At 46.8% G+C, this 23225-nt stretch overlaps 2 protein-coding genes across 7 annotated transcripts; one reads left to right on the top strand and one right to left on the bottom strand.

Moving 5' to 3' along the window:
* Window positions 1-11786, top strand: oard1 (O-acyl-ADP-ribose deacylase 1). Of its 5 annotated transcripts, none has more exons than XM_023813404.2 (7): window positions 285-365; window positions 1266-1429; window positions 2287-2388; window positions 5347-5509; window positions 10405-10463; window positions 10889-11001; window positions 11182-11786. In XM_023813404.2, exons 2-7 carry the CDS (start codon window positions 1415-1417, stop codon window positions 11282-11284), a joined length of 555 nt encoding a protein of 184 aa, XP_023669172.1. In that variant the 5' UTR covers window positions 285-365; window positions 1266-1414; the 3' UTR covers window positions 11285-11786. The 5 variants fall into 5 exon arrangements, with proteins under 5 accessions (XP_023669170.1, XP_023669174.1, XP_023669172.1 ...); XM_023813405.2 differs by having other exon boundaries at window positions 350-442; XM_023813402.2 differs by lacking the exons at window positions 285-365; window positions 1266-1429 and adding an exon at window positions 1-147.
* On the bottom strand, window positions 11648-23178 carry apobec2b (apolipoprotein B mRNA editing enzyme, catalytic polypeptide-like 2b). Of its 2 annotated transcripts, none has more exons than XM_023813401.2 (3): window positions 22779-23178; window positions 13767-14297; window positions 11648-13565 (listed from the first exon to the last, which is right to left on the bottom strand). In XM_023813401.2, the coding sequence occupies exons 1-2, from the start codon at window positions 23078-23080 to the stop codon at window positions 13769-13771; spliced, it is 831 nt and encodes a 276-aa protein (XP_023669169.1). In that variant the 5' UTR covers window positions 23081-23178; the 3' UTR covers window positions 11648-13565; window positions 13767-13768. The 2 variants fall into 2 exon arrangements, with proteins under 2 accessions (XP_023669169.1, XP_023669168.1); XM_023813400.2 differs by having other exon boundaries at window positions 13741-14297; window positions 22779-23177.
* Window positions 23179-23225: the final 47 nt, after the last annotated feature.

Raw genomic sequence — 23225 nt, 5'->3', positions numbered from 1 at the left:
GCGGATATGATTGGCCACCCCTGGTATAATTGCATGGTGCGGACTGTTCGAATGTGATGGTATCGCTATTAGGTGGCAATCGTTTACGGTTCCCGTGCAGTGTCCGTAGCTAAACTGAAGATGGATTCTGCAAAAGAAGAAATTCAGGTATGTCCGCGCATTTTATCGCAACCCATCATATATGGACTAAGAACAAAAATTAGCCTGGGAAAATGCATCCCCCGCAAATATGTGTAACGAGTGGAACTTTAGGACCCAGGAGTGATCGAGGAGAGTGTATTTGTTTTTTTTTATATGACGGTATATCCGGTCGGTCAAAGGCGTTGCTGCAAGTAGTGGTAGTGGAAAGGAGTACGCTGTGGCAGGTTTGAATTGTTTGGTACTGCGTTGGTTACTGTGGAATTATTGTGACCTTATTTGTGGCGGTCATTGTGAATTTTAGGTTTGTGTGCGGCTAGTGTGTGTCATTAACGTGACTTAATTCTTGTAGGTAATCTTGCTCGAGGTGCTATTTGTGGTGCGTTCGATTATCTCTCGGAATTTGGAAATTCCGAGTTGTGACATCACGTCCGACAATCTCCCGCTCGAGCTACGAACTACGATTTACAACAAATCCTGCGTTCGATTCTCCGACTCCGAGTCGGAACTCGGATGAAAACGTCACGGAAAACTACTTCCCGTCGGAATACGCCTCTTTCATGACGCTGATGTCCGTTTCCTCTGTGACGTCATTTCAACATGGCGGCTTACAGTCAACAGTAGTTCTATTTTATAAATATTTCATGGTTTTTGTTAAATGAATTAAGTTATAAATGTAATTACATGGGTTCGATTTAGAGAATACCATATCATGACCGTAAACGGTATCCTAGCATGCAATATCAGATTTTTACCGGACTTGTTAGTGTGTTTTTTTGGCCTCTCAAACAATATCCGTATGAATGTAATAAAACTATTATAAAGCTTTTAATGTGGTTTGACTAGTTCGCGTTTCTTGTTTGTATGTCTCTCGGGGAAAAAAAAGAATCTCACTCCACACTTGCTAAAATATAAAGCAACAACACAGCAGCGTGTTCATGTAGGCAGCCATGTTTTGTTTCCAGATGTGGAAGCTCGAAGTTCCGAGAGATTAATGAATGCACCCACGCACCATTTAGAGTAATCGAATGTTGGATTGGATGGAGGTTTGTGGAAGGGGAGTGTGACGTGATTATGGTGTATTTGTTTAGTGTGCCAGAAAAGCTATTACTATTCTCTCTATCTAGGTGTTGTTGCTGTACGGCGAAGGCCAACGTGGGCATTGCGTACCTGGGCAGATTCCCAGTAGAGTTGGCATTGGACCTGGCTTCCGCGACGGAGCTGTTTCCAACTTTTGGGTTGATTTCCCTACAGTAGTTCAGCCACTGCTTTCCCCATGTGTACGATAAGGGTATGTGTTACACTGTTTGTTTGCTTTTCCTTGCTTGTGAATTGTTTCTTTGACAAAAGGTTGCTATAGGGGGGTGTCCTACCCTCAGCCTGTATGGTGGCCATGTGTACTTTTGCGTGTTTAACCATTTACGCTACGGTACCATTTTAGGATTTAGTGCTTTTCCGTGCGATATCGCACAAGTGTGATTGCTGTGTTGATTATAATGGGGTGATTTTGGTGTGGAAGTTTGAATCTGTAGTGGAGTACATGGCAACGCTGAGGGTTGGGATACCGCCCTGCACGTCGCATGGTGGATCTCCCTGCCGCTAAGTGTGTTTTTATGGGCCGGAGAGTGCTTCTTAATGTGTAACTATTTCAGTATGTGTAAGGGTATGGATCCAGCTTCTTAATTGTTTTTGTGACGAATCTGTAAATAAAGTATTGTGTATATTTGCTTTTGCACTTCAGTCTGCAACAGTTCATTTATTTGAACGCTACCAATGCAGGGTGGTCCCTTATGGTAGGGACCAGTTAAGGGGTACTAATTTCTCTATAATATAGAGAAACCGAAGGATAATAGACTGCCTTTAAGTTGCGGTTTAGTTTTCAGTAATTAAAACTGTAGCTTCAGTTTTATAAAGTACATTAGCTATGCCCACATACCTGCTACTGCTACCATCATAAGGTGCTGGATCTGTAGTTTTTCTAGCCATCTTCAGATTAAGAAAACATTTTATCTGCAAGGAAATTATTCCATCACTGCATATTCAGCGCAGGGTAGTCTGGAGCCCTTCTTAGTCGTCAAACTGGACGAGCTGCGTGCACGGATAAACACCAAAAAGACTTCAGGAACTGCTGTGTTTTGGCGTTCACAGAGACATGGCTGGAGCCCAGCATACCCGACTGCGACGTCACGCCAGGGTTCACTGTGTTTCAGGGAGACGGAACCAAGGACTCCGGCAAGAAAAGGGGAGGAGGTGTGTGTTTTATGGTTAACTTTGTGGGCTATGGATGTGTGTGTCTTAAAAACGCACTGCTCTCCGACTCTTGAGCTACTGACCGTTAAAGTTAGACTTTTTTACCTTCCGAGGGAGTTAAGTTCTCTTTTCATCTGTTTACATCCCCCCACATGCTGATAAAGCTTCGGCTATGGACGAACTGTATGACATCATCAGTGGACTTGAGAATAATAACCCAGAAGCGGCCTTTATTGTGTTGGGAGACTTTAACAGGGCCAACATAAGTTTTCCCTAAATACTACCAACACATCTCCTCTACAAGAGGTAATCAAACACTGGATCATTGTTACACTCTATTCAAGGACTGCTACAAACCCCTCCCCAACCATCTTTTGGTAAGGCAGACCATTGTTCCATACTGCTACTGCCTGCATACAGACAAAGACTTAAACAGGAAATACCAGTTTCCAGGGACATTTACAAATGGGACAGTGAGGCTGAGGGGGGTCTTACAAGACTGCTTTGAGACAACTGACTAGCAGATATTTGAGGATGCAGCTGATGGCAACATCAATGAATTCACAGACTGTCATAGCTTATATTGGCAAATGCATAGACGATGCAAATATCCAAATCAGAAACCCTGGGTAACTAGGGAGATTTGCGCTAAGCTCAAGGTGCGGACCTCTGCCTTTAACTCGGGGGGACACTGATGCATACAAAGCAGCCAGATATGACCTCCGGAAGTCCATCAAAAAGGCCAAAAGACTACAAGGACAAGGTGGAATCCAGCTACCGCAGCTTTGACATCAGGCGCTTGTGGAATGAACTTCGCTGCCTCACTGACTACAAAAAGGAAAACGCAGGCAATGTTCGGCCCACTGTGTCTCTTGCAAATGAGCTCAACAACTTCTACGCTCGCTTTGACACAGACAACAAGGAGCAGGTCCTGTATCCTCAGGTGGGCAGTGAGGCTGAAACTTACGCAAAATGGAAGACGTGAAATGGTCTTTCAGAAAGGTCAATCCTCACAAAGCTCTGGGACCAGACGGCATCCCAGGCTGGGTCCTCAGAGCGTGCGCCGCCCAGTTGGCAGGGGAGGGGAGTTCACCAGCATCATTATCCTCTCCCTGAGGCAGTCGGTGGTCCCTACTTCCTTCAAAACATCCACCATCGTTCCTATCCCAAAGAAACCAGTGGTCTCCTGTATGAATGACTACCGCCCTGTTGCACTGACATCAACCTTCATGAAGTGGCTTGAGCAGCTGGTCAAAGGTCACATCTGCTCCTCCCTCCCTGACACACTGGACCTTCTTCAGTTTGCCTATTGAACAAATAGAGCCACAGAGGATGCCATCGCCTTGACAATGCACACCGCCCTCACTCACCTGGAAAAGGGGAATATATATGCAAGAATGCTCTTCATCGATTACAGCTCGGCATTCAACACCATCATCCCCTCAAAACTTGCCTCGAAGCTCGTCGACCTTGGGCTGGGTCCATCCATGTGCAGATGGATTCTCAAGTTCCTCACAAACAGGACCCAGATGGTGACAGTTGGTAAACACACTTCCTCCTCACTCATCTTAAACCCAGGAATGCCGCAGGGATGTGTGCTTAGTCCCCTCCTGTATTCTCTGTTCACACACGACTATGTCGCTAAACACAGATCCAATATCATCATCAAGTTTGCGGATGACACAACCATCATAGGCCTCATCACGAACAACAATGAGACGGCCTATAGAGAGGAGGTGATGGCACTGTACAACTGGTGTCAGGTTATTATCCAGTCTCTTAATGTCAGCAGAACAAGAGAAATGATAGTGGACTACTGGAAACAACCAGTCGGGGAACACAAGCCCATCCAAATCAATGGTGTCAAGGTCAGATTTCTACAGGAGTGCGATCGAGAGCTTGCTGAAAGGCTGTATTACAGTTTGGTACAGGAGTTGCTCTGCTAGCGGCTGGAAATCGCTACAGAGAATGGTGAAGGCAGCAGAGTACATCACAAGCATGAGTCTTCCTGCTATTCAGGACATTAATCTCCAGCGGTGCCTCCATAAAGCACACAGCATCATGAAGGACCACAAGCATCCAGCACGACAGCTGTTCTCCTTGTTACCGTCCGGCAGACAATACAGGAGTCTGTCTGCTCGGACTACAAGACTAAAAAATAGTTTTTATCAAGCCATTTGAAACCTCAACTACAACACTTGAACACACACACACACCATACTTCACTGGATGCACACACAAAAGTTGTCCTATACAATATAGACTCAGGTGCACTTTGCATTTCATTTTTATTATTATAAAAAATAAACTTACTCTGTGCAATACTGTTGCTTAACTGCCACCTTAAATCGTTGACAATTGTGCTGCTGCTCACTCTTTTATTTCATGTTCAATAATGTTCTCACCCCTCCCCACCTCAGTACATGCCAGCAGTTACTTTTTTTTTTTACATTTTTTAAACTATATTTCTGAGAGACTTGTGTATTCGCGTCAATCACATTTCATTGTAATGTTGACCCTCTGCTAACTTGCAAGGCACACAATGCCACCAATGGAAAAATTTTCAGTTAAACTGTGTGCTTTTGGATTGTGCAAGGAAACTGGAGTACCCTGAGGCAATCTGTGCAAAAAAGCCATCATCTCCAGTTTGTGGTAGTGGTATCTGGTTATATTTTTCAGCTGCTGAAAGTGAGACGTTGGGAAAGGCAGTATGTAATCACACTAATCCTGTACAGCCATTGTAATGGGAAAAACTCGGAGATGGCAAATAAAGTAATATTTTAGTTTTAAAAAAAAAAAAGCGCTTTTTTTTTTTTTTATTTATTCTTCATGCTTTGTGTTTAATAGTACCGGTGTCATGGCCATGTAGTATGCAGTTCCTCCAGCAGCCAGTGACCTCGCAAACAGATGCACAGCACTCACCAGCTCTACTGCCTTCTTTTGTCCCCCCCCCCTCAGGATCCGTGGGTGAGGGGCCTGCGTTACCTGAAGGGGAACCTGTTCTCCTGCCCTCCACAGGAGGCGCTGGCCCACTGCATTAGCGAGGACTGCCGCATGGGCGCTGGCATTGCCGTTCTCTTCAAGAAGCAGTTTGGTGGAGTGAGTGACTTAAAGGCACAAAGTGAGTCACATCTTGGTCATCTTGGTCTAATATTTTCGATAACGTTTCCTGTATGGCCTAACTGCAGGTATGTAGCATGCTATGACCGCGCATATCTTTCGTATGGCTTTCATACCTGCTAATCCCTATCTATTCAGACCAAACAGTATTTTCCAGTTAGTTTACTTTTTACTTTCACTGATGTATCCTAGCTAACTGAATGAATTCAGAATCAAGCACAATGGTACCCCTACAGATCATCTCTCCAAATGATTGTCCAAGACACCTAAGCACCTACAGCATCATTTGGGCTGGCATAGATTGTCACATAATAGTAATAATGATAATAAATTAAATTTATAGTGCACTTTACATTTTACAAAGAAAATCTCAAGAAGACATTACATGGAAAAACAGCATTAAAAAGTGGAATAAAACATTTAAGCAATCATTAAAAACATTGGCTGAAAAGAAATGTTTTCAGGCTTTTTTTAAAAAAAACATGTCGCAGTCTGTGGAGCCCTCAAATGTAGAGGTAGGGCATTCCACAGCCGTGGGGCAGCGCAGGAAAAGGCTCTATCTCCAGTGGTACGGGAGTAAGTCCTGGGTGGGAGGAGAAGGTCTGTGTTGGTGGAGCGGAGAGTGCGTGGGTGACAGTGGGGGGTGAGGAGTTCTTTTAAGTATACAGGCGCATTACCATGCAGACATTGGAAGGTAAGCAGGGAGATTTTGTGATCCAGGCAGAAACGGGAAGCCAGTGAAGGGAACGGAGCACGGGGGTGATGTGCTCGTGTTTCCTCACTCTCATCAGGACCCTGGCAGCGCAGTTCTGAACATACTGAAGTTTTTGTATGTTTTTGCCAAAAATCCTGATGAGAAGCACGTTACAGTAATCCAGTCTGGAGGAAACAAAGGCATGCACTAGTTTTTCTGTATCAGAAAGGGAAAGTGTAGGCCGGAGTTTAGCAATATTTCTGAGATGGAAAAAGGAGATTTTGCAAATGTGCTTGATATGGCTTTCAAAAGTAAGTTGAGGGTCAAAAATAACACCAAGGTTAGCGACTGTTTTAGAAAGAGAAATGTTCTGACTGGAGAAAGAGATATTGAAGATTTTTTGTTGAATTTGGTGTGGAGTGCCAATTTGAATCACTTCAGTTTTTCAGCCTTTAAGATGAAGGAAATTTTGCTCCATCCATGCCTTTATCTTATCCAGACAGGCGGGGAGTGGGGGGGCGTAGCTATCGAAGGGGCTGATGAAGTGAGAGGGACCTTAGACACATTGCTACCCAGCTTCAAGTAGAGCTGGGTATCCTCGGCATAGCAGTGGAATGAGACCCCGCAGCTGCTGATGATGTGTCCAAGTGGAGCCATGTACAGATTAAAAAGAATGGGTCCCAATACTGACCCCTGAGGAACACCACAGGTGACAGGATGGCTCAATGATTTAGCATGTCCAATGGAGACTAACTAATATCTGTCTATGAGGTATGACTTGAACCAATCCAGGGCAGTGCCAGTGAACTCTGCAAGGTGTTGTAAATGGTGGAGGAGGATGTCGTGGTCAACTGCATAAAAGGCTGCTGACAGATCCAGAAGGACGAGGAGAGAAGAGGAGCCACGGTCTGCAGTGATCAATAGGTCATTTGTGACCCAGATCAAAGCTGTTTCGGTGCTGTATGCGGAGCGGAAGCCAGATTGAAATTTGTCCAGAATTTTATTGTCGTGTAGGTGTCTGAAGATAAACTGAAACCACTTTTTCCAGAGCTTTCGAAAGGAAGGGGAGGTTGGAAATGGGTCTGTAATTTGCCTGCTCTTGAGGGTCCAGGTTAGGCTTTTTAAGGTGGGGTTTGATTATGGCTGATTTCAGAGTGGAGGGAACAACCAAACTGGAGGGATTGGTTGATGATTGTAGTAATAAGGGGGCCGAGGGAGGCCATATTTGCCTTGACCAGGACTGTTGCGAGGGGGCCAAGAGCGCATGTAGAGGGTTTAATGGCCCTAACGGCGGCCTCAACCTTCTTCACACAGACCTGAGGAAAGGAGCAAAAGAGGGAAGGGTTCCCTAGCAGTGTGTTGGCACCAGTACTGTGTGCAGTGAGGGCAGCTGCAAATGAAGAGCGGATTGTTAGGATCTTATTTTGAAAGGAGAATTTATTAGAGGTCATTAGTAGGGTCGGTGAGTGATGGTGTTCGAGGCTGGAGGAGATGAGTGATGGTTACCCGGGTTATTAAATTATGGATGAGTAAAAACGTTATCGAGCATTTTTGAGGGCCCCTGCTTATTTGTGGTGTTCCTGGTAAGCTAGCTTGTGGACTAGCAGACCCAAAGCTAAGAAGCGTCTCTCAAGCGCTCGACCAGCTGCCTTTAGTTTCCTTAGCTCTGGTGTAAACCATGGAGCTGAGCGCAAAAAGGCAACTGTACTCGTTTTAGCGGGAGTGTGTCGGTCCACGATGGTGGAGAGGGTGGAGTTGTAGAAATCCACTGAATTGGTGAAGATTGGTATGGAAACAGGAATGTAATCCTTAAGCTGAAAGAAGTTCAGGGTTAATGGTTTTTAGATTTTGAAAGGAAATCTGCTGCTTTGGCTTCATGAGAGAGCTTTGGAATGGGGGCCTGTAGATATGATGTATTGTCGTTGAGTGCAGTGGTTTGGAGGAGAAGGCCAAGCATTCAGAGGAGTACAGCACAGGCAAAGGCACCGGACAAAGGCCCAAATGACCTTTAAAAATGACGGATAAGCCACTGCCACGACCTGAGCTTTGTGTTCTTTGAAGATAATTATTTCCAGGCAGACAGGCCTCATTGAGGACAGAGACACTTTTTGGCTGATGCCAGGTCTCTGAGGCACATGATATCCAAATCCTTGTCCTGGATGTGCTCCTGAATGAGACATGCTTTATTACCCAAGGATTGAACGTTAAAGTTTTGTCAGTGAAAGCATGCCATATGTCTTTTAAAAGTCCTGAGAAGATTCAAATCCACTCCACGTTTTACTTCTTGCATCCGAAGAGCCACAGGAGTCGCTGCAGTAATATCGGGACTACAAATCCCAAAAGCCGAAGTGTCTGATGATGTAATCGCCGTGCGCCGGAACATCCAGCTGACCAGATGACCGGCCTGGAGAACCCGGTCTGATGGAGGATAAACTTTCTCCGGGAACATCTGTGGACATATGGACGTCGGCAAAGGAGACCCAGCTGCTTCATGGTGAAGATGTCCAGAGGATCCACAGAGACGTTGCTGTTGTTGACACTCAGGAGGTCTGCAGCCGAGTAGGTTAGCATCGTGCTAGCCGAGGACGAAGGCACGGCGATTCCCAAATACATATGTAAGGGGTCCTGAGCGAAGAAACAGCAGCCGAAGTCGTAAAAAGGTGTTTTAGGGCAAAGTTACTATACTCTTTTACTCTTTTGGTGGAGAAGCGGCGAACACACAACGCCAGCGTCCTCTCCACGTCCTCTCTCTTCAGCAATAAATAAATGGCATCAACCAAATTTGTGGAAAAATGCAGTGGAAGACCTTTTTTTTCCCCTTAGAGGTCACAAATGTAAAATCACCTATTCAATCTATAAAATCTGTTACTACGGAAATACAGCTACATCATAAATAATTCAGACCCTATATGGACAAAAGCTTTGGGACACCTGGCCATTACCCCAACAGGAACTTTGTACATCCCATTCTAAATCCATAGGCATTAATATGTAGTTGGTCTCCCCTTTGCAGCTGTAACAGCTGCCATTCTTCTGGGAAGGCTTTCCACTAGAGTCTGGAGTGTGTCTGTGGGAATTTTAGCTCGTCTTGCTGGGAGACTGGAGCCTATCCCGGAGGCTATGGGTGCAAGACTGGGTGTCAACCCATCACACGGTAACAAGGTAAAGTTCTCCTGACATCCACCAAACCCAGACTTGTCCATCAGATTGCCAGACACAGAAGTGTGATTCGTTACTCCGCAGGATATATTTCCACTGCTTCATTGTCCAGTGGCAGTGCGCTTTACACCACTCCATCTCATGCATGCCATTGCTCTTGGTGATGTGAGGCTTGCATGCAGCTGCTCAACCATGGAAGCCCATTCCATGAAGCTCCCGGTGCACAGTTTTTGGGCTGCAGTTAATGCCAGAGGAAGTTAGGAACTCTGCATTTATTAAGTCAACAGACCAGTGGGGACTTCTACACACCATGCAGCTTAGCACTTGTCAACTCTGCTCTGTTACTTTATGTGGTCTGCAACTTCATGGATGAGTTTGTTGTTCCTAAAGGCTTCCACTTTGAAATAATACCAGTTACAGTTGACCGTGGAATATTTTGGCAGGGAAGAGTTTTTATAAATTGACTTATTGCAAAGGTTACACCATTTGACAGTACAATGTTCACTGAGCTCTTCAGAATGGCCCCTTTTTCACAATTGTTCTTGAACCTGTTATACTCCAGTGGCAGTGGGTCTGAAACACACCTGCACTCAATGATTGAGGCGTGTCCCAATACTTTTGTCCATATAGTGTACATTTAAGCAAATGTTTTTCTGAAAGCTTATACTTCTCTGATTCCTTCTGAGCTGAATGTTTGCCCGCATCCAGAACCCTGAAGGGAAATCTCCACTCCAGTGCCTACTTTAGACAAGAACATCATTTCTGATCCATGCTTCCCGAACTAATGGGGGTTTGTAAGTGTACATGGCACATCCAAAACACATGAGCTATCCACTTATGTCACAGAAGTTTATTAAACAGCAGTGAAATGCAATACTGTCAATCATCCATGGCATCACACTTTCAGCAAACTACCGTCTGCTCACGTATCAAATCGCATGTTTAAAGCTTGTGCTTTAATTTGATTGGTCTGTGGGAACACCTTACATGCTTGTGCTACAGACTGGCCAGAACTGGTGCATAACAAACCTTGTTTCTTGCAGACAAGAAGACAGGAGATTGTGCCGTGTTGAGGCGACACAATCGTTTCGTGTACTACCTGGTAAGGAGAAGACTGGAATGAGTTAGGGTTGTGGCTTGGGCCCTGGAGATACCCCTGGAAGATTCTCCCATAAATGAATAGGCCCTGTCATGCGAAAACTCTCCAACTGTTCAAGTTCCTTCCCCGGTGACATATCGCTCAGCTGCTTGGCCGATGATGCAATGGCAAAGTGCCATGGGCTTCCTGGCTGTCCACCATGGTCCTTTGGGTGTTATGTAGCCCAGGAAAAGCTTATCGGCGTGAATGACGTTTGCCAAAACTGCATGTCTTCTCCAGCTGTGTGCTTTACATTGATATATTTTGTAGTTGGACATGAACTGAAATGACACTCTGTGGTACCTGTTGAGTTGTGGGCCTCCTCTGAGGACCATCATGCTTTCTTAATGCCTCTTGTCCATCATCTGTTCTTTCTTCACCCTGTTAAGATCACCAAGAAGAAGGCAAGTCAGAAACCTACCTATGAGAGTCTGAAGCAGAGTCTGGTGGCAATGAAGACACACTGCTGGGAGAACAGTGTTGCCAGCATCTCCATTCCACGGTGTGTGCCATTTTGCTAACCATGGTCTGTGTTTTCAGCAGTGGAAGGTGTGATATAGGTTTGTTTGTAGTTATGTGTTGCTCATAATGCACAGCTAAACTGCAAATGAGAATGAAGTGGTTTGTAAGCCCTTAATCTACTTACTGTGTATATTTTTGCCTCTGCATAACTCCAATCCAGAATTGGCTGTGGACTCGATCGCCTGAGCTGGGAGAAAGTGTCAGTGATTATTGAAGAGGTGTTCCGAGACTCCAACATTCGAATCACAGTGTATAGTCTGTGAGCTTGGCAGCCCTGGCAGGGCCCAACCTGGGATCTGCTTTTTGGGACTGGAAGCACCATACAGGCACAGATACGCATTCACACCCTTTTCACATACCTCAGACTTCACACGTGAGAACACACACACACACACACACACACACACACACACACACACACACACACACACACACACATCCTGTTCCACCATAAATGCAGGTGGTCACATACACATACCCACGTTGCAAGCGGTGTGCAAACTATATTTAGAAAGCTTTGTTCCAGTGCTCTGAGGTTTACACTATAAAGACTGCCAGTTGTGGCTTGCAATATGTGAAGGATTAAAATGTTATGTGTTCTGTAAAATACATGATAGAACACTGTATATGATGAACTGCATTTATTATCTTAAACAATTTTAACTGGAAAATTATTCCTTTCTTGCTGCAGAACTTGAATTGTTTCTTTTTCTGCTTTTGTTAGAAGTTTGCCTGATGATTAAACACTTTAGAGTTTAGGTTAAACCGTGTTTCTTTCTTGTGACTTCTGTTCACTGAGACAAACCTATGACAGAACCCATATGGAAACTAGTTTTTTTCCTTAGGGATATGCAATGACTGGGAGTAAAATGGCCCGATATGTGAGCTGTACACTTTTATACCTAAATATGAAATGCTTAATAGTGACCACACATTGCGAGGGAAATGTTTCTTGTAGGCAGGTGTAGATGCATCCAGGATCTGCAGGATGCCGATTACTTTTGGCAACTGTCAGTATATGCAGGTAATAACCTAAACGTACAGGTGCTCATTGTGTGACCAAGACCTGAAATACGTATCTACCACAGAGAGATGCTTAGTTTCTATGCGCAAACAGAGGTCTCCATCATATATATATATATAAAAGCCCGTATGAGGAGTAAAGTAAAATAGATGCCCAAGAAACTGAAATATCATTTTATACATTTGGGGAAATTCAGCCAGTTCTTATGCTTCATCCTACTTAAACAGGATTTGCAGACAATTGGGAGTGAAAGTTTATGGGCCGTTTGGAATGAACTGGATTCCTCCATGAATGGCTCCTAAAATGTGATCTGGCCTGCGTAGTAATAATAACCGAAGACATCCTTAACAAGCGATGCACAACATTGAACTTTGCTATGTCAATAAACATTTTCTCACCACTGTCTGTTTTAAATATAATGAATCAAGAACAGGCAAGTATATCTTAAAATTAAATTGGAAGCTGTTGAGTTTTTTGGCTAATATATATACATTTGATTGTACATATGTAAATATTAGGCGTGTTTAAGAATAACATGTGAAAACTATAACTGATTTGTAATGAATACAGATTTGGTTTTTCCAGAATATGATGAATCCTAGTGTGGGAGACCTTTAACAATGTAAAAATAATTGAAAGTCATAAGTGGGTGGAATTTTCAGCTAAAAAAATAAACACAGTCACAATGCTGAAAGATAAAGGTCTTCTGACAAGCAGAATGACACAATGAGGTCATTTTCCTGATGGTCGGTGTATAGCTGTAGCCATCTGACCCATAGCTCCCTTTTCCAGGCTGTTTTGTCACTTGTTTATTCTTTAACAGCTTGGCAATGCAGTGATTCCGAAGTACCACTGCAGAGCCACATGGGGGAGCTCTAAAGACATGGTATAAAACAGGCCGTTCATAATGAATGTTTGCTGAGAATTCTGGGATTTGGAAGACAGATTTGTTGCTATTCTGAGAGCAGGAAAGGTTGGATGATAGCTGATGAGTTATCATAGAAGAAAGGGCGGCCATTTACTTCATCAAATGAAAAGATGTGGGGGTTCTAAGGGGCTGACAAAGGCCCCCTTTCCTGCAGCTCACACTGGTCTGAGTCTGAGCTAGTTCCGTTATTGACTGGGACTGAGAGTTCCACAGCAGCCAAAAGGAATTGGGATCCTTCTTCAATAGGAGGTCGTGTGGAGTCCAACAGGGCAACTTGAACACTATCTTCCAAGTAGAAAAATGTCAGGCCCTGGCTGGTGGTGTCAGCCATCCTATGTCGTGCCTTAGACCTGTAGTGTGTAAAGAAGGCAACTCGCTTGGCAGGGAGTCTACATGAGTAGACGATACCGTAATGTTTAGGCATTTGTGCATGCTTGGAAATAGCTGAAGTGGGATACATATTAGGGCGAAAGTGAAGAGAGCCAGACCGGCTGTGGGAAGAGGTGACAAGTTGGACATGTTGTGCAGGTTTAATGTTGCTTGAAAGCAGAAGTAGGATGCAAGGGGAAAGAAACAACTCTGAAGATCTGACCTGAAAAACAAACCAAAAAGGTTTTAGAGGAGTATTCCAGAATATGATGTTTTCTGTCTTAACAAAAGGAATTCTGGAGGTGTTACTAATAATAAGAATTTCTGAACGAATGTAGTATTAATTAAACAGTAGCTAAGAAAATCAGTATTATGACAGTTAAACTTTTTTTTTTTACCACTGCAAAAGTTTGGCCACTCATACGGTCACTGAAGGATGTCAGCTAGCCTCTCCTGGTAATATTCGTAATTCTCCTGGCAGTCTTCCCATGGGGTGAAGCTCTGGTCCTCATTCTCCACAAAAGTATCCCAGGTGTAGATGAAGTCTGAGGGCTTCATCATGCGCAGCTTGCAGCCGGCTGCCACCAGAGCCTTCAGTCCCACCTGGATCTCCGGCTCCTCCCACATGAAGAGGCGCGAGGAGAAGATGGTGAGGTGCAGTGTCTTGCGAGTTTTCAGGATCTCTGTCAGCTTGGCGGCGCAGGCGGCACACGGGCTAGACGACACATACCAGGTGACCATATAGCGCAAGGCGGGGTCATACTGCGGGAGCACCTGGTGGAAGAAGGCCTCCTCGGCGTGGGCACCTGTGTGCTCGTCCTCCAGGTAGCCCCGCAGGCCTTCCCCATTGCTGTTCTGAGCATCCACCAGGAAACACAGGAAGGTCTTATTCCGGCCTGATGAGTACTCCACGTTCTTGAACTGGAACTTGAAGAAAAAGGGGTTGATCTTCTCTCTGGAAAAGAGAAGGTTTGCACTGAAAATGTATTATCTTCCATTGTCCCATTTTAAGACCTGTCAAGATATAGCAACTGAAACAGGTTACATCCAGTGGATGAGCAGGTTTCATTCAATCGGTACCGGCAGGATTAAGATTAAAATTATACATAAATATGAATCCTGGTATAAACAACCATATAAAGACCCAGACAGAACATTCTGAAGTAGTGCCACCCATATGGTCACGAGGATGCAGCACTAACTGGGACATTGTAATTCACATAATTCACAGTGGTGTGAATAAGTAAGTATACCGCTTGGATCTCGTTTTTAACATTTCAGCATAACAATGTTAGAGTTTCATTTTGACAATACTGATAGGGAAATATGATAAAAATTATACAGTTTCACGTCTTCATTAATCATTTATGCCATAAAAAACTAATTCCTTATGAGGAAAAGTTTGTATATCCCTACATTTATCACCATATTAATCAGATGCATCAAAAAAATCCCAAATGATTAGGCCATTACAGTATCTTTGAGAGATGCAACTTATATATATTTTTTTATATATATATTCCCTCCTCCACCCCCCCTCTGCGGAGGACTACTTTATCTGTATCTATTTATTTATTTATTTATTTATTTATTTTATTATATATATATATTTTTTTTTATAATTCTTATTTTTTTTTTTATTTTATATTTTTATTTACTTCCTCAAAAGAAGGAGAGGGAGGGAAGAGAGAGAGAGGGAGAGAGAGGAATGGAAAGAAAAAAGAAAAAAAACAAAAAAACAAAAAAAAAAAAAAAACAAAACAGATAATCTGCATCCATGTCTGTTGAAAAGAGAAAGACAACATACGACATCTGTACTAATCACAACGACCATCAAACGTTAAATGTTGTTGAACAGCACACACAACCAGCATTACAACCCATGCCCAGAAACAACAGCCGATCAAGACAGTGTGTGTCCGTGAGCATGTGTCCGTGAGCACCTGTGTGTACACCTGTGTGTCAGCACGCTGGTGTTCCTAAGGTTTCTCCATGTAATTGTCTAGTAGTGTGTGTGGGGAGCCACAGCCCCGCCCACACAGGACATGAAGTCGACAAGGAGGAGACCCGGGCCCCAGATATCCAGAGGCCCCCCAGGGCCCGGGAACCCCAGGAGGACCGCCGCAGGGACAATTGCAGCACCCACCGAGAAAAGGGAAGAGGAGCGCTCCGGAGGGGGGCCATCCGGCAGCCACATCACAGGAGCCCCAGGGGGCCGTGGCGACGAGCACGCAGGCCCCGTCGGCGGCCGGCCACACCAGGGCAGACCGGACCCCGGGCCCAGAGATCCAAGGGCCCCCCCACCCCCCAGCCAGGGCCCCGACAGAGCCGGAAGGGCCAGACCCCGGCAGGCAACCGGCGAGAGTGAGCCAGCACACACCAGAGCATCCAGCCCTGGACATCGAGAACCACCAACGCATCGGCAGCCGGGGGCCTCATCCACCAGCAGGGAGTGTGGCGGGGGGGAATAGAGCCTGAGATGTTATTTCAGGTGGAGTCTAAGACCCAACCTGACACATACGTATAGACAAACAGGCATACACATACACAAGCATACGTTCCCACCCTCATGTTCACATAAACAAATATTCACCCATTCGCCCAACATGAAGACACAGAAATGAACGCCGTACGCACATTCACACTCCCCATATATACTCTATACTCCGAGATCTAGGCACCACCGCCCCCAGAGGGGCAATCCGCCACCAGACCCCGGAGATGGACCCCTCTTTTCCTCTGGCGTGGGGACAAGAAGACCACCCCGGACCCCGCAGCAGCCGAGAAGCCCACCTGCCCAGACCCCGACCGGACGGCCAGCTCCTCCCAGCCCCCGGCCCCAGATGGTGAACAGAGAACGGGGGTGTGAAAAGACCCCATGCTTCCCTCCGCCTGCTCATATGTGGTGTTGGTGCGTGTTGTTCTAAAGTGCTTTAAAACAGGGGAAGGGCATGGTGCTAACCACCCTCTGCCAATCAGCAGCTGGTGTCAGCTCGGCCCCTCCCCAGAACCCTCAATGTCTATGTGCAACTTAAAATTGAGAAATGGGCACTGGCACCAGAGGTAAGGCTGAATGAACAGACCGCCCTCTGGACGCCATTCCTTGTGCCCAACCCCAAGGCCCTAAGTGTATGTGTCATGAGAGAGTAAGTAATGAGAGTGTCTAAGTTGTGATGTGTGATTGAGACACAGGTGGTCACGGGGGGACAGAGGAGGAATACCTCCCCTGCATCCCAGCGACGCACCTGCACCTCAAAGCCCTACATGTGTGTTGGGGTGACGGAGCGGGAGGAGGGAAGCATTTAGGGATGGGGAGGAAAGGATCGGGGGGGGCAAAGTACCCCCCCTCTGGAGCCAGCCCCCCCGCTGACCCCCATAAGCACCCCCGTTCCCCGAAATCCACCCAGGGTGGGAGAGCCGAGGCCCATCCAGTCCGGGGGCCCAGAGCAGCGGCACCACCGGGCACCACAGAGCCCGGGGCAGCCAACCAGACCCCACCACAGAGGGAAAAACTACACCCACCCCACCATTCAGTCAACTCCCAGACTACATAAGACAATAGACACCCAGGTTGGGTCCATTCTCCTACTCTATTGGATTCCCCCCCACCCCCGCAGAGTGGATACCCCTAAGGCAGCTAAAGAGGCCCCCAGCCCCTCCAATGCGCCGAAGGTCCCCGCGCCGGGGCCGGGCCCCAGTGCACGCGCCAGCCCACACCCCGGCGACCCACCCACCAGGACCCAAGCCCCCCCAGCCCAGCCAGAACCCCAGCCCGGAGGCAGAGCGCCCCCAGAACCCCAAGCCCGCCCCGGACCCACCCAGGAGCAGCACGGCCGCCAGCAACTTATATTTCTGAACTGGTGGGTCACATGATCATTTTTAATGCGTTGTGGAGTTTGTGGTTAAAAAAAAATTAATCGAGGGAGACAGGGGACATTGCGGCTGAATGGACCATGTTCAGCTACTCCATTAAGAGCTGTGGCCGTAAGGTTGTTGGTACCTGTTGCAGCAGCAATCCCCGAACTTGATGGTGGACACCATCGGTAAAGGGAGCTGTCAGGCTGAAGAAGGAGGACTTCCAACCTTGGTTAGCTTGTGGGACTTCTGAAGCAGCTGACAGGTATCGGCAGGCCAAGCACAAGCAGCTTGGGTGGTTGCCGAAGCAGAAACTCGGGTGTGGAAGGACTTTCGATTGGCCTCAAAAAGGTTCTGGCAAATTGTCAGGTGACGGGGGGGGGGGGGGGGGGAGAGCAGGGCTTTACTCATGCTGTTTACTGCTGACCTCAACTGGGGATAAAGTCGGGTGGTAGCAAGAATATTTCAAGGGTCACCTGAATCCCACTGATACACCTTGGTGGAAGTAGAGCTGGAAAACTTAGGGGGGGACTTGCCCATCTCTAGGGCTTAGGTCACTGAAGTAGTCAAACAGCTCTTCGGTGGTAAAGCTCCAGGGGTGGATGAGATTCGTCCTGAGTTCTTGACAGCTCTTGATGTTGTTGGGCTGTCTTGGCTGACTGACCTCCTCTACATTGGATTGACAGACTGGGGTGGTGGGAACTGGAGGATGTATTCCAACTTCAGGGGGATCACACTCCTCAGCTTCCCTGGGAAGGTCTATGCCGGGGTACTGGAGAGGAGGGCCCACCCATTGGTAGAACCTCAGATTCAGGAGGAACAATTCCTTCCTGGCTGCTGAACACTGGACCAGCTTTTCACTCTCCCAAGAATACTGGAGGGTTCATGGGAGTTTGCCAAACCAGTCTACATGTGTTTTTTGGACTTGGAAAAGGCATACGATGGTGTCCCTCCGGGGTCCTGGGGAGGTGCTTCAGGAGTATGGGGTAAGGAGCTTGTTGTTGCTGGCTATAAGGTCCCGGTACAAATGGCGCAAAAGCTTGGTTCGCATTACCAGCAGTAAGTCGTGCGCTGAATAGTTTGGGAACCCATGTTCTATGTGAAAGTGGACATGTCTACTATGATTAAGAGACTGCATAAATTTGGCCTACATGGGAGGTCAGCAAAAAAGAACATCAAACTAAGACTGAAGTTTGCCTTTAAACATCAGAATAACATTTTGAGAATGATGTGCTCTGGACTGATGAGTTAAGCTGTTTGGGCACAATACCAGGTGTCATGACTCAAAAATTGAGAAAAAGAATCTCATACCCAGCATGGTGGTGGGAGTGTTTGGCATCGTGCTGCTTTGCTGCCTCAGGACTTGTCCAACTTATCATAGTGTCTACAGTACATTCAAAATCATACCAGAAAAGTGCCTGAGGAGAATGTGATGTGAAAAAGTTGATCTATATGTGGGTCATTATACATGGTAATGATCCCAAATATACAAGAAAATATATGAAGGAGTTGATCAATGCTGGGGGGGATAGGAGAGGGTCGTACATGCAGGAAACCCCTCCTCCATCACAGGAATTCTACGCAGTGGCCCTGTCCTGTGTGGGGTAATGGGTTGAACTCCTGTTCCCCAGGGGCCCTGTCCTGTGTGGGGTAACAGGTGCGGCTCAGGTTCCCCAGGGGCCCTGTCCTGTGTGGGGTAACGGGTGCGACTCCTGTTCCCCAGGGGCCCTGTCCTGTGTGGGGTAACGGGTGCGGCTCCTGTTCCCCAGGGGCCCTGTCCTGTGTGGGGTAACGGGTGCGGCTCCTGTTCCCCAGGGGCCCTGTCCTGTTTGGTGTAACGGGTGCGGCTCCTCTTCCCCAGGGGCCCTGTCCTGTTTGGGGTAACGGGTGCGGCTCCTGTTCCCCAGGGGCCCTGTCCTGTGTGGGGTAACGGGTACGGCTTCTGTTCCCCAGGGGCCCTGTCCTGTGTGGGGTAACGGGGTAATAGGTGTGGCTCCTGTTCCCCAGGGGCCCTGTCATGTTTGGTGTAACGGGTACGGTTCCTGTTCCCCAGGGGCCCTGTCCTGTGTGGGATAACAGGTGCGGCTCCTGTTCCCCAGGGGCCCTGTCCTGTTTGGGGTAACGGGTGCAGCTCCTGTTCCCCAGGGGCCCTGTTCTGTTTGGGGTAACAGGTGCGGCTCCTGTTCCCCAGGGGCCCTGTCATGTTTGGTGTAACGGGTACGGCTCCTGTTCCCCAGGGGCCCTGTCCTGTTTAGGGTAACGGGTGCGGCTCCTGTTCCCCAGGGGCCCTGTTCTGTTTAGGGTAACGGGTGCGGCTCCTGTTCCCCAGGGGCCCTGTCCTGTGTGGGGTAACGGGTGCGACTCCTGTTCCCCAGGGGCCCTGTCCTGTGTGGGGTAACGGGTGCGGCTCCTGTTCCCCAGGGGCCCTGTCCTGTTTGGTGTAACGGGTGCGGCTCCTCTTCCCCAGGGGCCCTGTCCTGTTTGGGGTAACGGGTGCGGCTCCTGTTCCCCAGGGGCCCTGTCCTGTGTGGGGTAACGGGTACGGCTTCTGTTCCCCAGGGGCCCTGTCCTGTGTGGGGTAACGGGGTAATAGGTGTGGCTCCTGTTCCCCAGGGGCCCTGTCATGTTTGGTGTAACGGGTACGGTTCCTGTTCCCCAGGGGCCCTGTCCTGTGTGGGATAACAGGTGCGGCTCCTGTTCCCCAGGGGCCCTGTCCTGTTTGGGGTAACGGGTGCAGCTCCTGTTCCCCAGGGGCCCTGTTCTGTGTGGGGTAACAGGTGCGGCTCCTGTTCCCCAGGGGCCCTGTCCTGTGTGGTGTAACGGGTACGGTTCCTGTTCCCCAGGGGCCCTGTTCTGTGTGGGGTAACAGGTGCGGCTCCTGTTCCCCAGGGGCCCTGTCCTGTTTGGGGTAACGGGTGCAGCTCCTGTTCCCCAGGGGCCCTGTCATGTTTGGTGTAACGGGTACGGTTCCTGTTCCCCAGGGGCCCTGTCCTGTGTGGGGTAACAGGTGCGGCTCCTGTTCCCCAGGGGCCCTGTTCTGTTTGGGGTAACAGGTGCGGCTCCTGTTCCCCAGGGGCCCTGTCATGTTTGGTGTAACGGGTACGGCTCCTGTTCCCCAGGGGCCCTGTCCTGTTTAGGGTAACGGGTGCGGCTCCTGTTCCCCAGGGGCCCTGTTCTGTTTAGAGTAACGGGTGCGGCTCCTGTTCCCCAGGGGCCCTGTCCTGTTTAGGGTAACAGGTGCGGCTCCTGTTCCCCAGGGGCCCTGTCATGTTTGGTGTAATGGGTACGGCTCCTGTTCCCCAGGGGCCCTGTCTTGCACCCGTTCCGTTGCTCATATCTTCAGGTTGATGTAAAAACCTGATAGTTATGAGAAACACCTTCTAGAGTTTATTTCTGTCAAAAGTTAGGAAAGTTATATTTCTGTTGAGTTTTGTTGAATAAATAATTTTGAAGTCAAACTTGTTAGATTACCTCACCTTTCTCAAAAGCCTTTAAATGAAGATTCCATCCATCCATCTATTTCCTATACCCGCTTGTCCTGTGCAGGGTTGCAGCAGTCCAAAGCTTTTTCTGGAATCCACCGGCAGAATAACCCACGATGGGGAGCCAACCCATATATCAGATGAAGATTAAATATTTGTTTGTCCAGTTATATTTTAAAAAACTTTTTTTCAAGGGGTGCTCTTATTTTTTCACAGTAGTGTATTTAAAATAATAATAATAATAAATAATAATAACAATAACCATTTTCCGTGGTGAATGTTTACTTACATTTATTCTAAATATGAAATATAAAAAACTGAATTTATTGCCAGATGGAATTATGCGTCTGCCTTAGTATGAGTTTAAGCTTGCTGTAAAGTCTAAGGATCAGAATACACAGTTCTACTGTGTTGCTTTTGTAATGACCTTAAGTAGTAACATCAAAGCAAATGCACACAGCGAACATACGTGTTTAATTCAGCGTGCATCTATACTAACAGTAAGACTGTATTTCAATGCAGCATAAACACCCTCATTAAGGACACAGATCTTGTTGGTGTGTTTCCCATGATCCTGCACTGGATAAGCATTTGGAAATCTTGAAAGTGCGTTTGAATTTGAATATTATAATGCACTGAGTCAAGGCCTATAGTGTGTCGACTGCTTTAAAGGCACACGATGCCATCTGGGAATCTCGAGAAGCCCCAGGGAAGTATCGGGTGTTAAGAGGGCAACTCCAAAGACGCATAGGTCATTTAAATGTTTGTATTTGCAAGGGAGATGTTTCCTGTAAAGTGCTACCATTGCTTACCCTGGACACTGAACCCATTTTGTCCGAACTAGTGCAACCAGCAATGAGGATTCAGTTGCTGATCTAAAGACTCAAGTCAACAGTTTTATTGATAGGTCACTATCGATTCCTATAGGTCTCATGAGCTCTGACACCAAATCAACAGATATTTTCTCACCTTTATCACAGTAATATCTTTATCATTAATCAAATGAAAAAGAATGGCTGAGTAAAGCTTCTTGTGATTTTACCACCCAAAAATGTTAAAGAGCTTCCACTTTAATCAATTAAGGTGTTTAATAAATTCTAACAAGTCATTTGCATAAAAATTGTTTATGGTGTTTGAAGTATTGTTTGAAGATTGACTATTAATTAGTGGGTTATCTGAATTTATATTTAGTCAAAGACAAAATGTGTATAGAAGGTCCGAGCACTAATGTAACTTTGGATTACATTGAATGATTAATCTTTTTATCGACTGTTGTACAAAATGCGTCTCCCTACAGCCATCCCTCCACCCTGGTTGGACTCTACCCCAATAAATGCGACCTCATATTTGGTCTTGAGACAACGTCGTCTCCAAATGGTCTCGAAACAAATTTCTGTTTTGTTTAATGGTTTTTGAGCACAGTGCGTTAAACTGATAGTAGGACAACAAGTCTGAGTACTTTAAGGAATAGAATAGAATAGAATAGAATAGAATAGAATAGAATAGGTGTCAAAGAAAAGCATTTTGATGTTAAATCCCCCGATTATCATTGACACTGTGACCCGCATGCCCCTCAGATGAATCCAGTGCCTATATTCGGTCTCTGACAAGCTGAATATCTGTAGCCTGGTAGTTCAGGAGACACACAGACCCTAGCTAGCTACCAGACACTTCTGTTCACTGCACATTTAAAAATACTCCCATGCACAGATGACCTGTTTAGACAAGCATAGTTTTATTTATAACTGGCTTTGGAGTGCAACGCCAAATGTATTGCTTTTATTTCTGCTGTGGTGAAGGGTTTTGTACAGAGCAGATAACCCAGTACAGCTGACACCTAGTCAGTGCATCTTCAGATGTAGTACATGTAAAAACTACAATTTTATCATGAAATTGGATTCATTACCATTATGTGTCAAACTTTGTCGACACTGATATTACGGGTAAAAGGGCTGGATAGTTTCTCTGTCCAATAGTCTACAGTAACAAACTGAGGCCAGTCATTGGTTGTCCACTGCCTGTGCGGACAGCTGTACCCCGGACATTGGAAACCCAGAGACCAGGAACAGAGGTGTGGAAGTACGGCTGCTGGTACCCACCCTACAATGATCTCGAAGGGAGGCAGCTCCATGGGTTCCACTACGAACTCCTCTCCACCCCCACTGGCAACCGCCCCCTCGCTGGGGGCCCCGTTCCCCACTGTCCCCTCAGCGACTTCTGGAGCATTTTCTGTGGCCTTCTCTGTTGGAACTTTCTCCACAGCCTTATCTGGGTCCTTCTCCATCTTCCTCTCCACCTTCTTCTCTACCTTCTCCTTCTCTGGGGCCTTGTCTGCCTTCTTCTCCATTTTTTTCCTCCCTGGGAGCTTGCCGGGAGCCTTACCCTCTTTTTTATCAGACATTGCTAGCACTAGAGCAGCGACTCGACAGAGGTTGATGTCAAGCGGGGTTCTTAGAATACAGATGGTTTGAATGCGGGCTGGGGGGGGGGGGGGGGAAGGTTTGCAGGAATGTGAATTTGAGAGAGAAGGCAGGGAGGGTGAGAAA

Source organism: Paramormyrops kingsleyae, chromosome 6 (genome assembly GCF_048594095.1).
Source record: "Paramormyrops kingsleyae isolate MSU_618 chromosome 6, PKINGS_0.4, whole genome shotgun sequence".
Taxonomy (NCBI): Eukaryota; Metazoa; Chordata; class Actinopteri; order Osteoglossiformes; family Mormyridae; genus Paramormyrops; species Paramormyrops kingsleyae.
This window is presented reverse-complemented; position numbering and strand designations above follow the sequence as displayed.

Bases quoted from the DNA above. Each gene is read 5' to 3' on its own strand.
- apobec2b (XM_023813401.2), bottom strand. From the start codon at position 23,080: ATGTCTGATAAAAAAGAGGGTAAGGCTCCCGGCAAGCTCCCAGGGAGG. The intron at 14,298-22,778 runs GTGGGTACCAGC...TCTCTTTTCCAG, and splicing joins CCCTTCGAGATCATTGTAGG to AGAGAAGATCAACCCCTTTT.
- oard1 (XM_023813402.2), top strand. From the start codon at position 121: ATGGATTCTGCAAAAGAAGAAATTCAG. The intron at 2,389-5,346 runs GTGTGTGTTTTA...CCCCCCCCTCAG, and splicing joins CGGCAAGAAAAGGGGAGGAG to GATCCGTGGGTGAGGGGCCT. The intron at 5,510-10,404 runs GTGAGTCACATC...TGTTTCTTGCAG, and splicing joins GAGTGACTTAAAGGCACAAA to ACAAGAAGACAGGAGATTGT.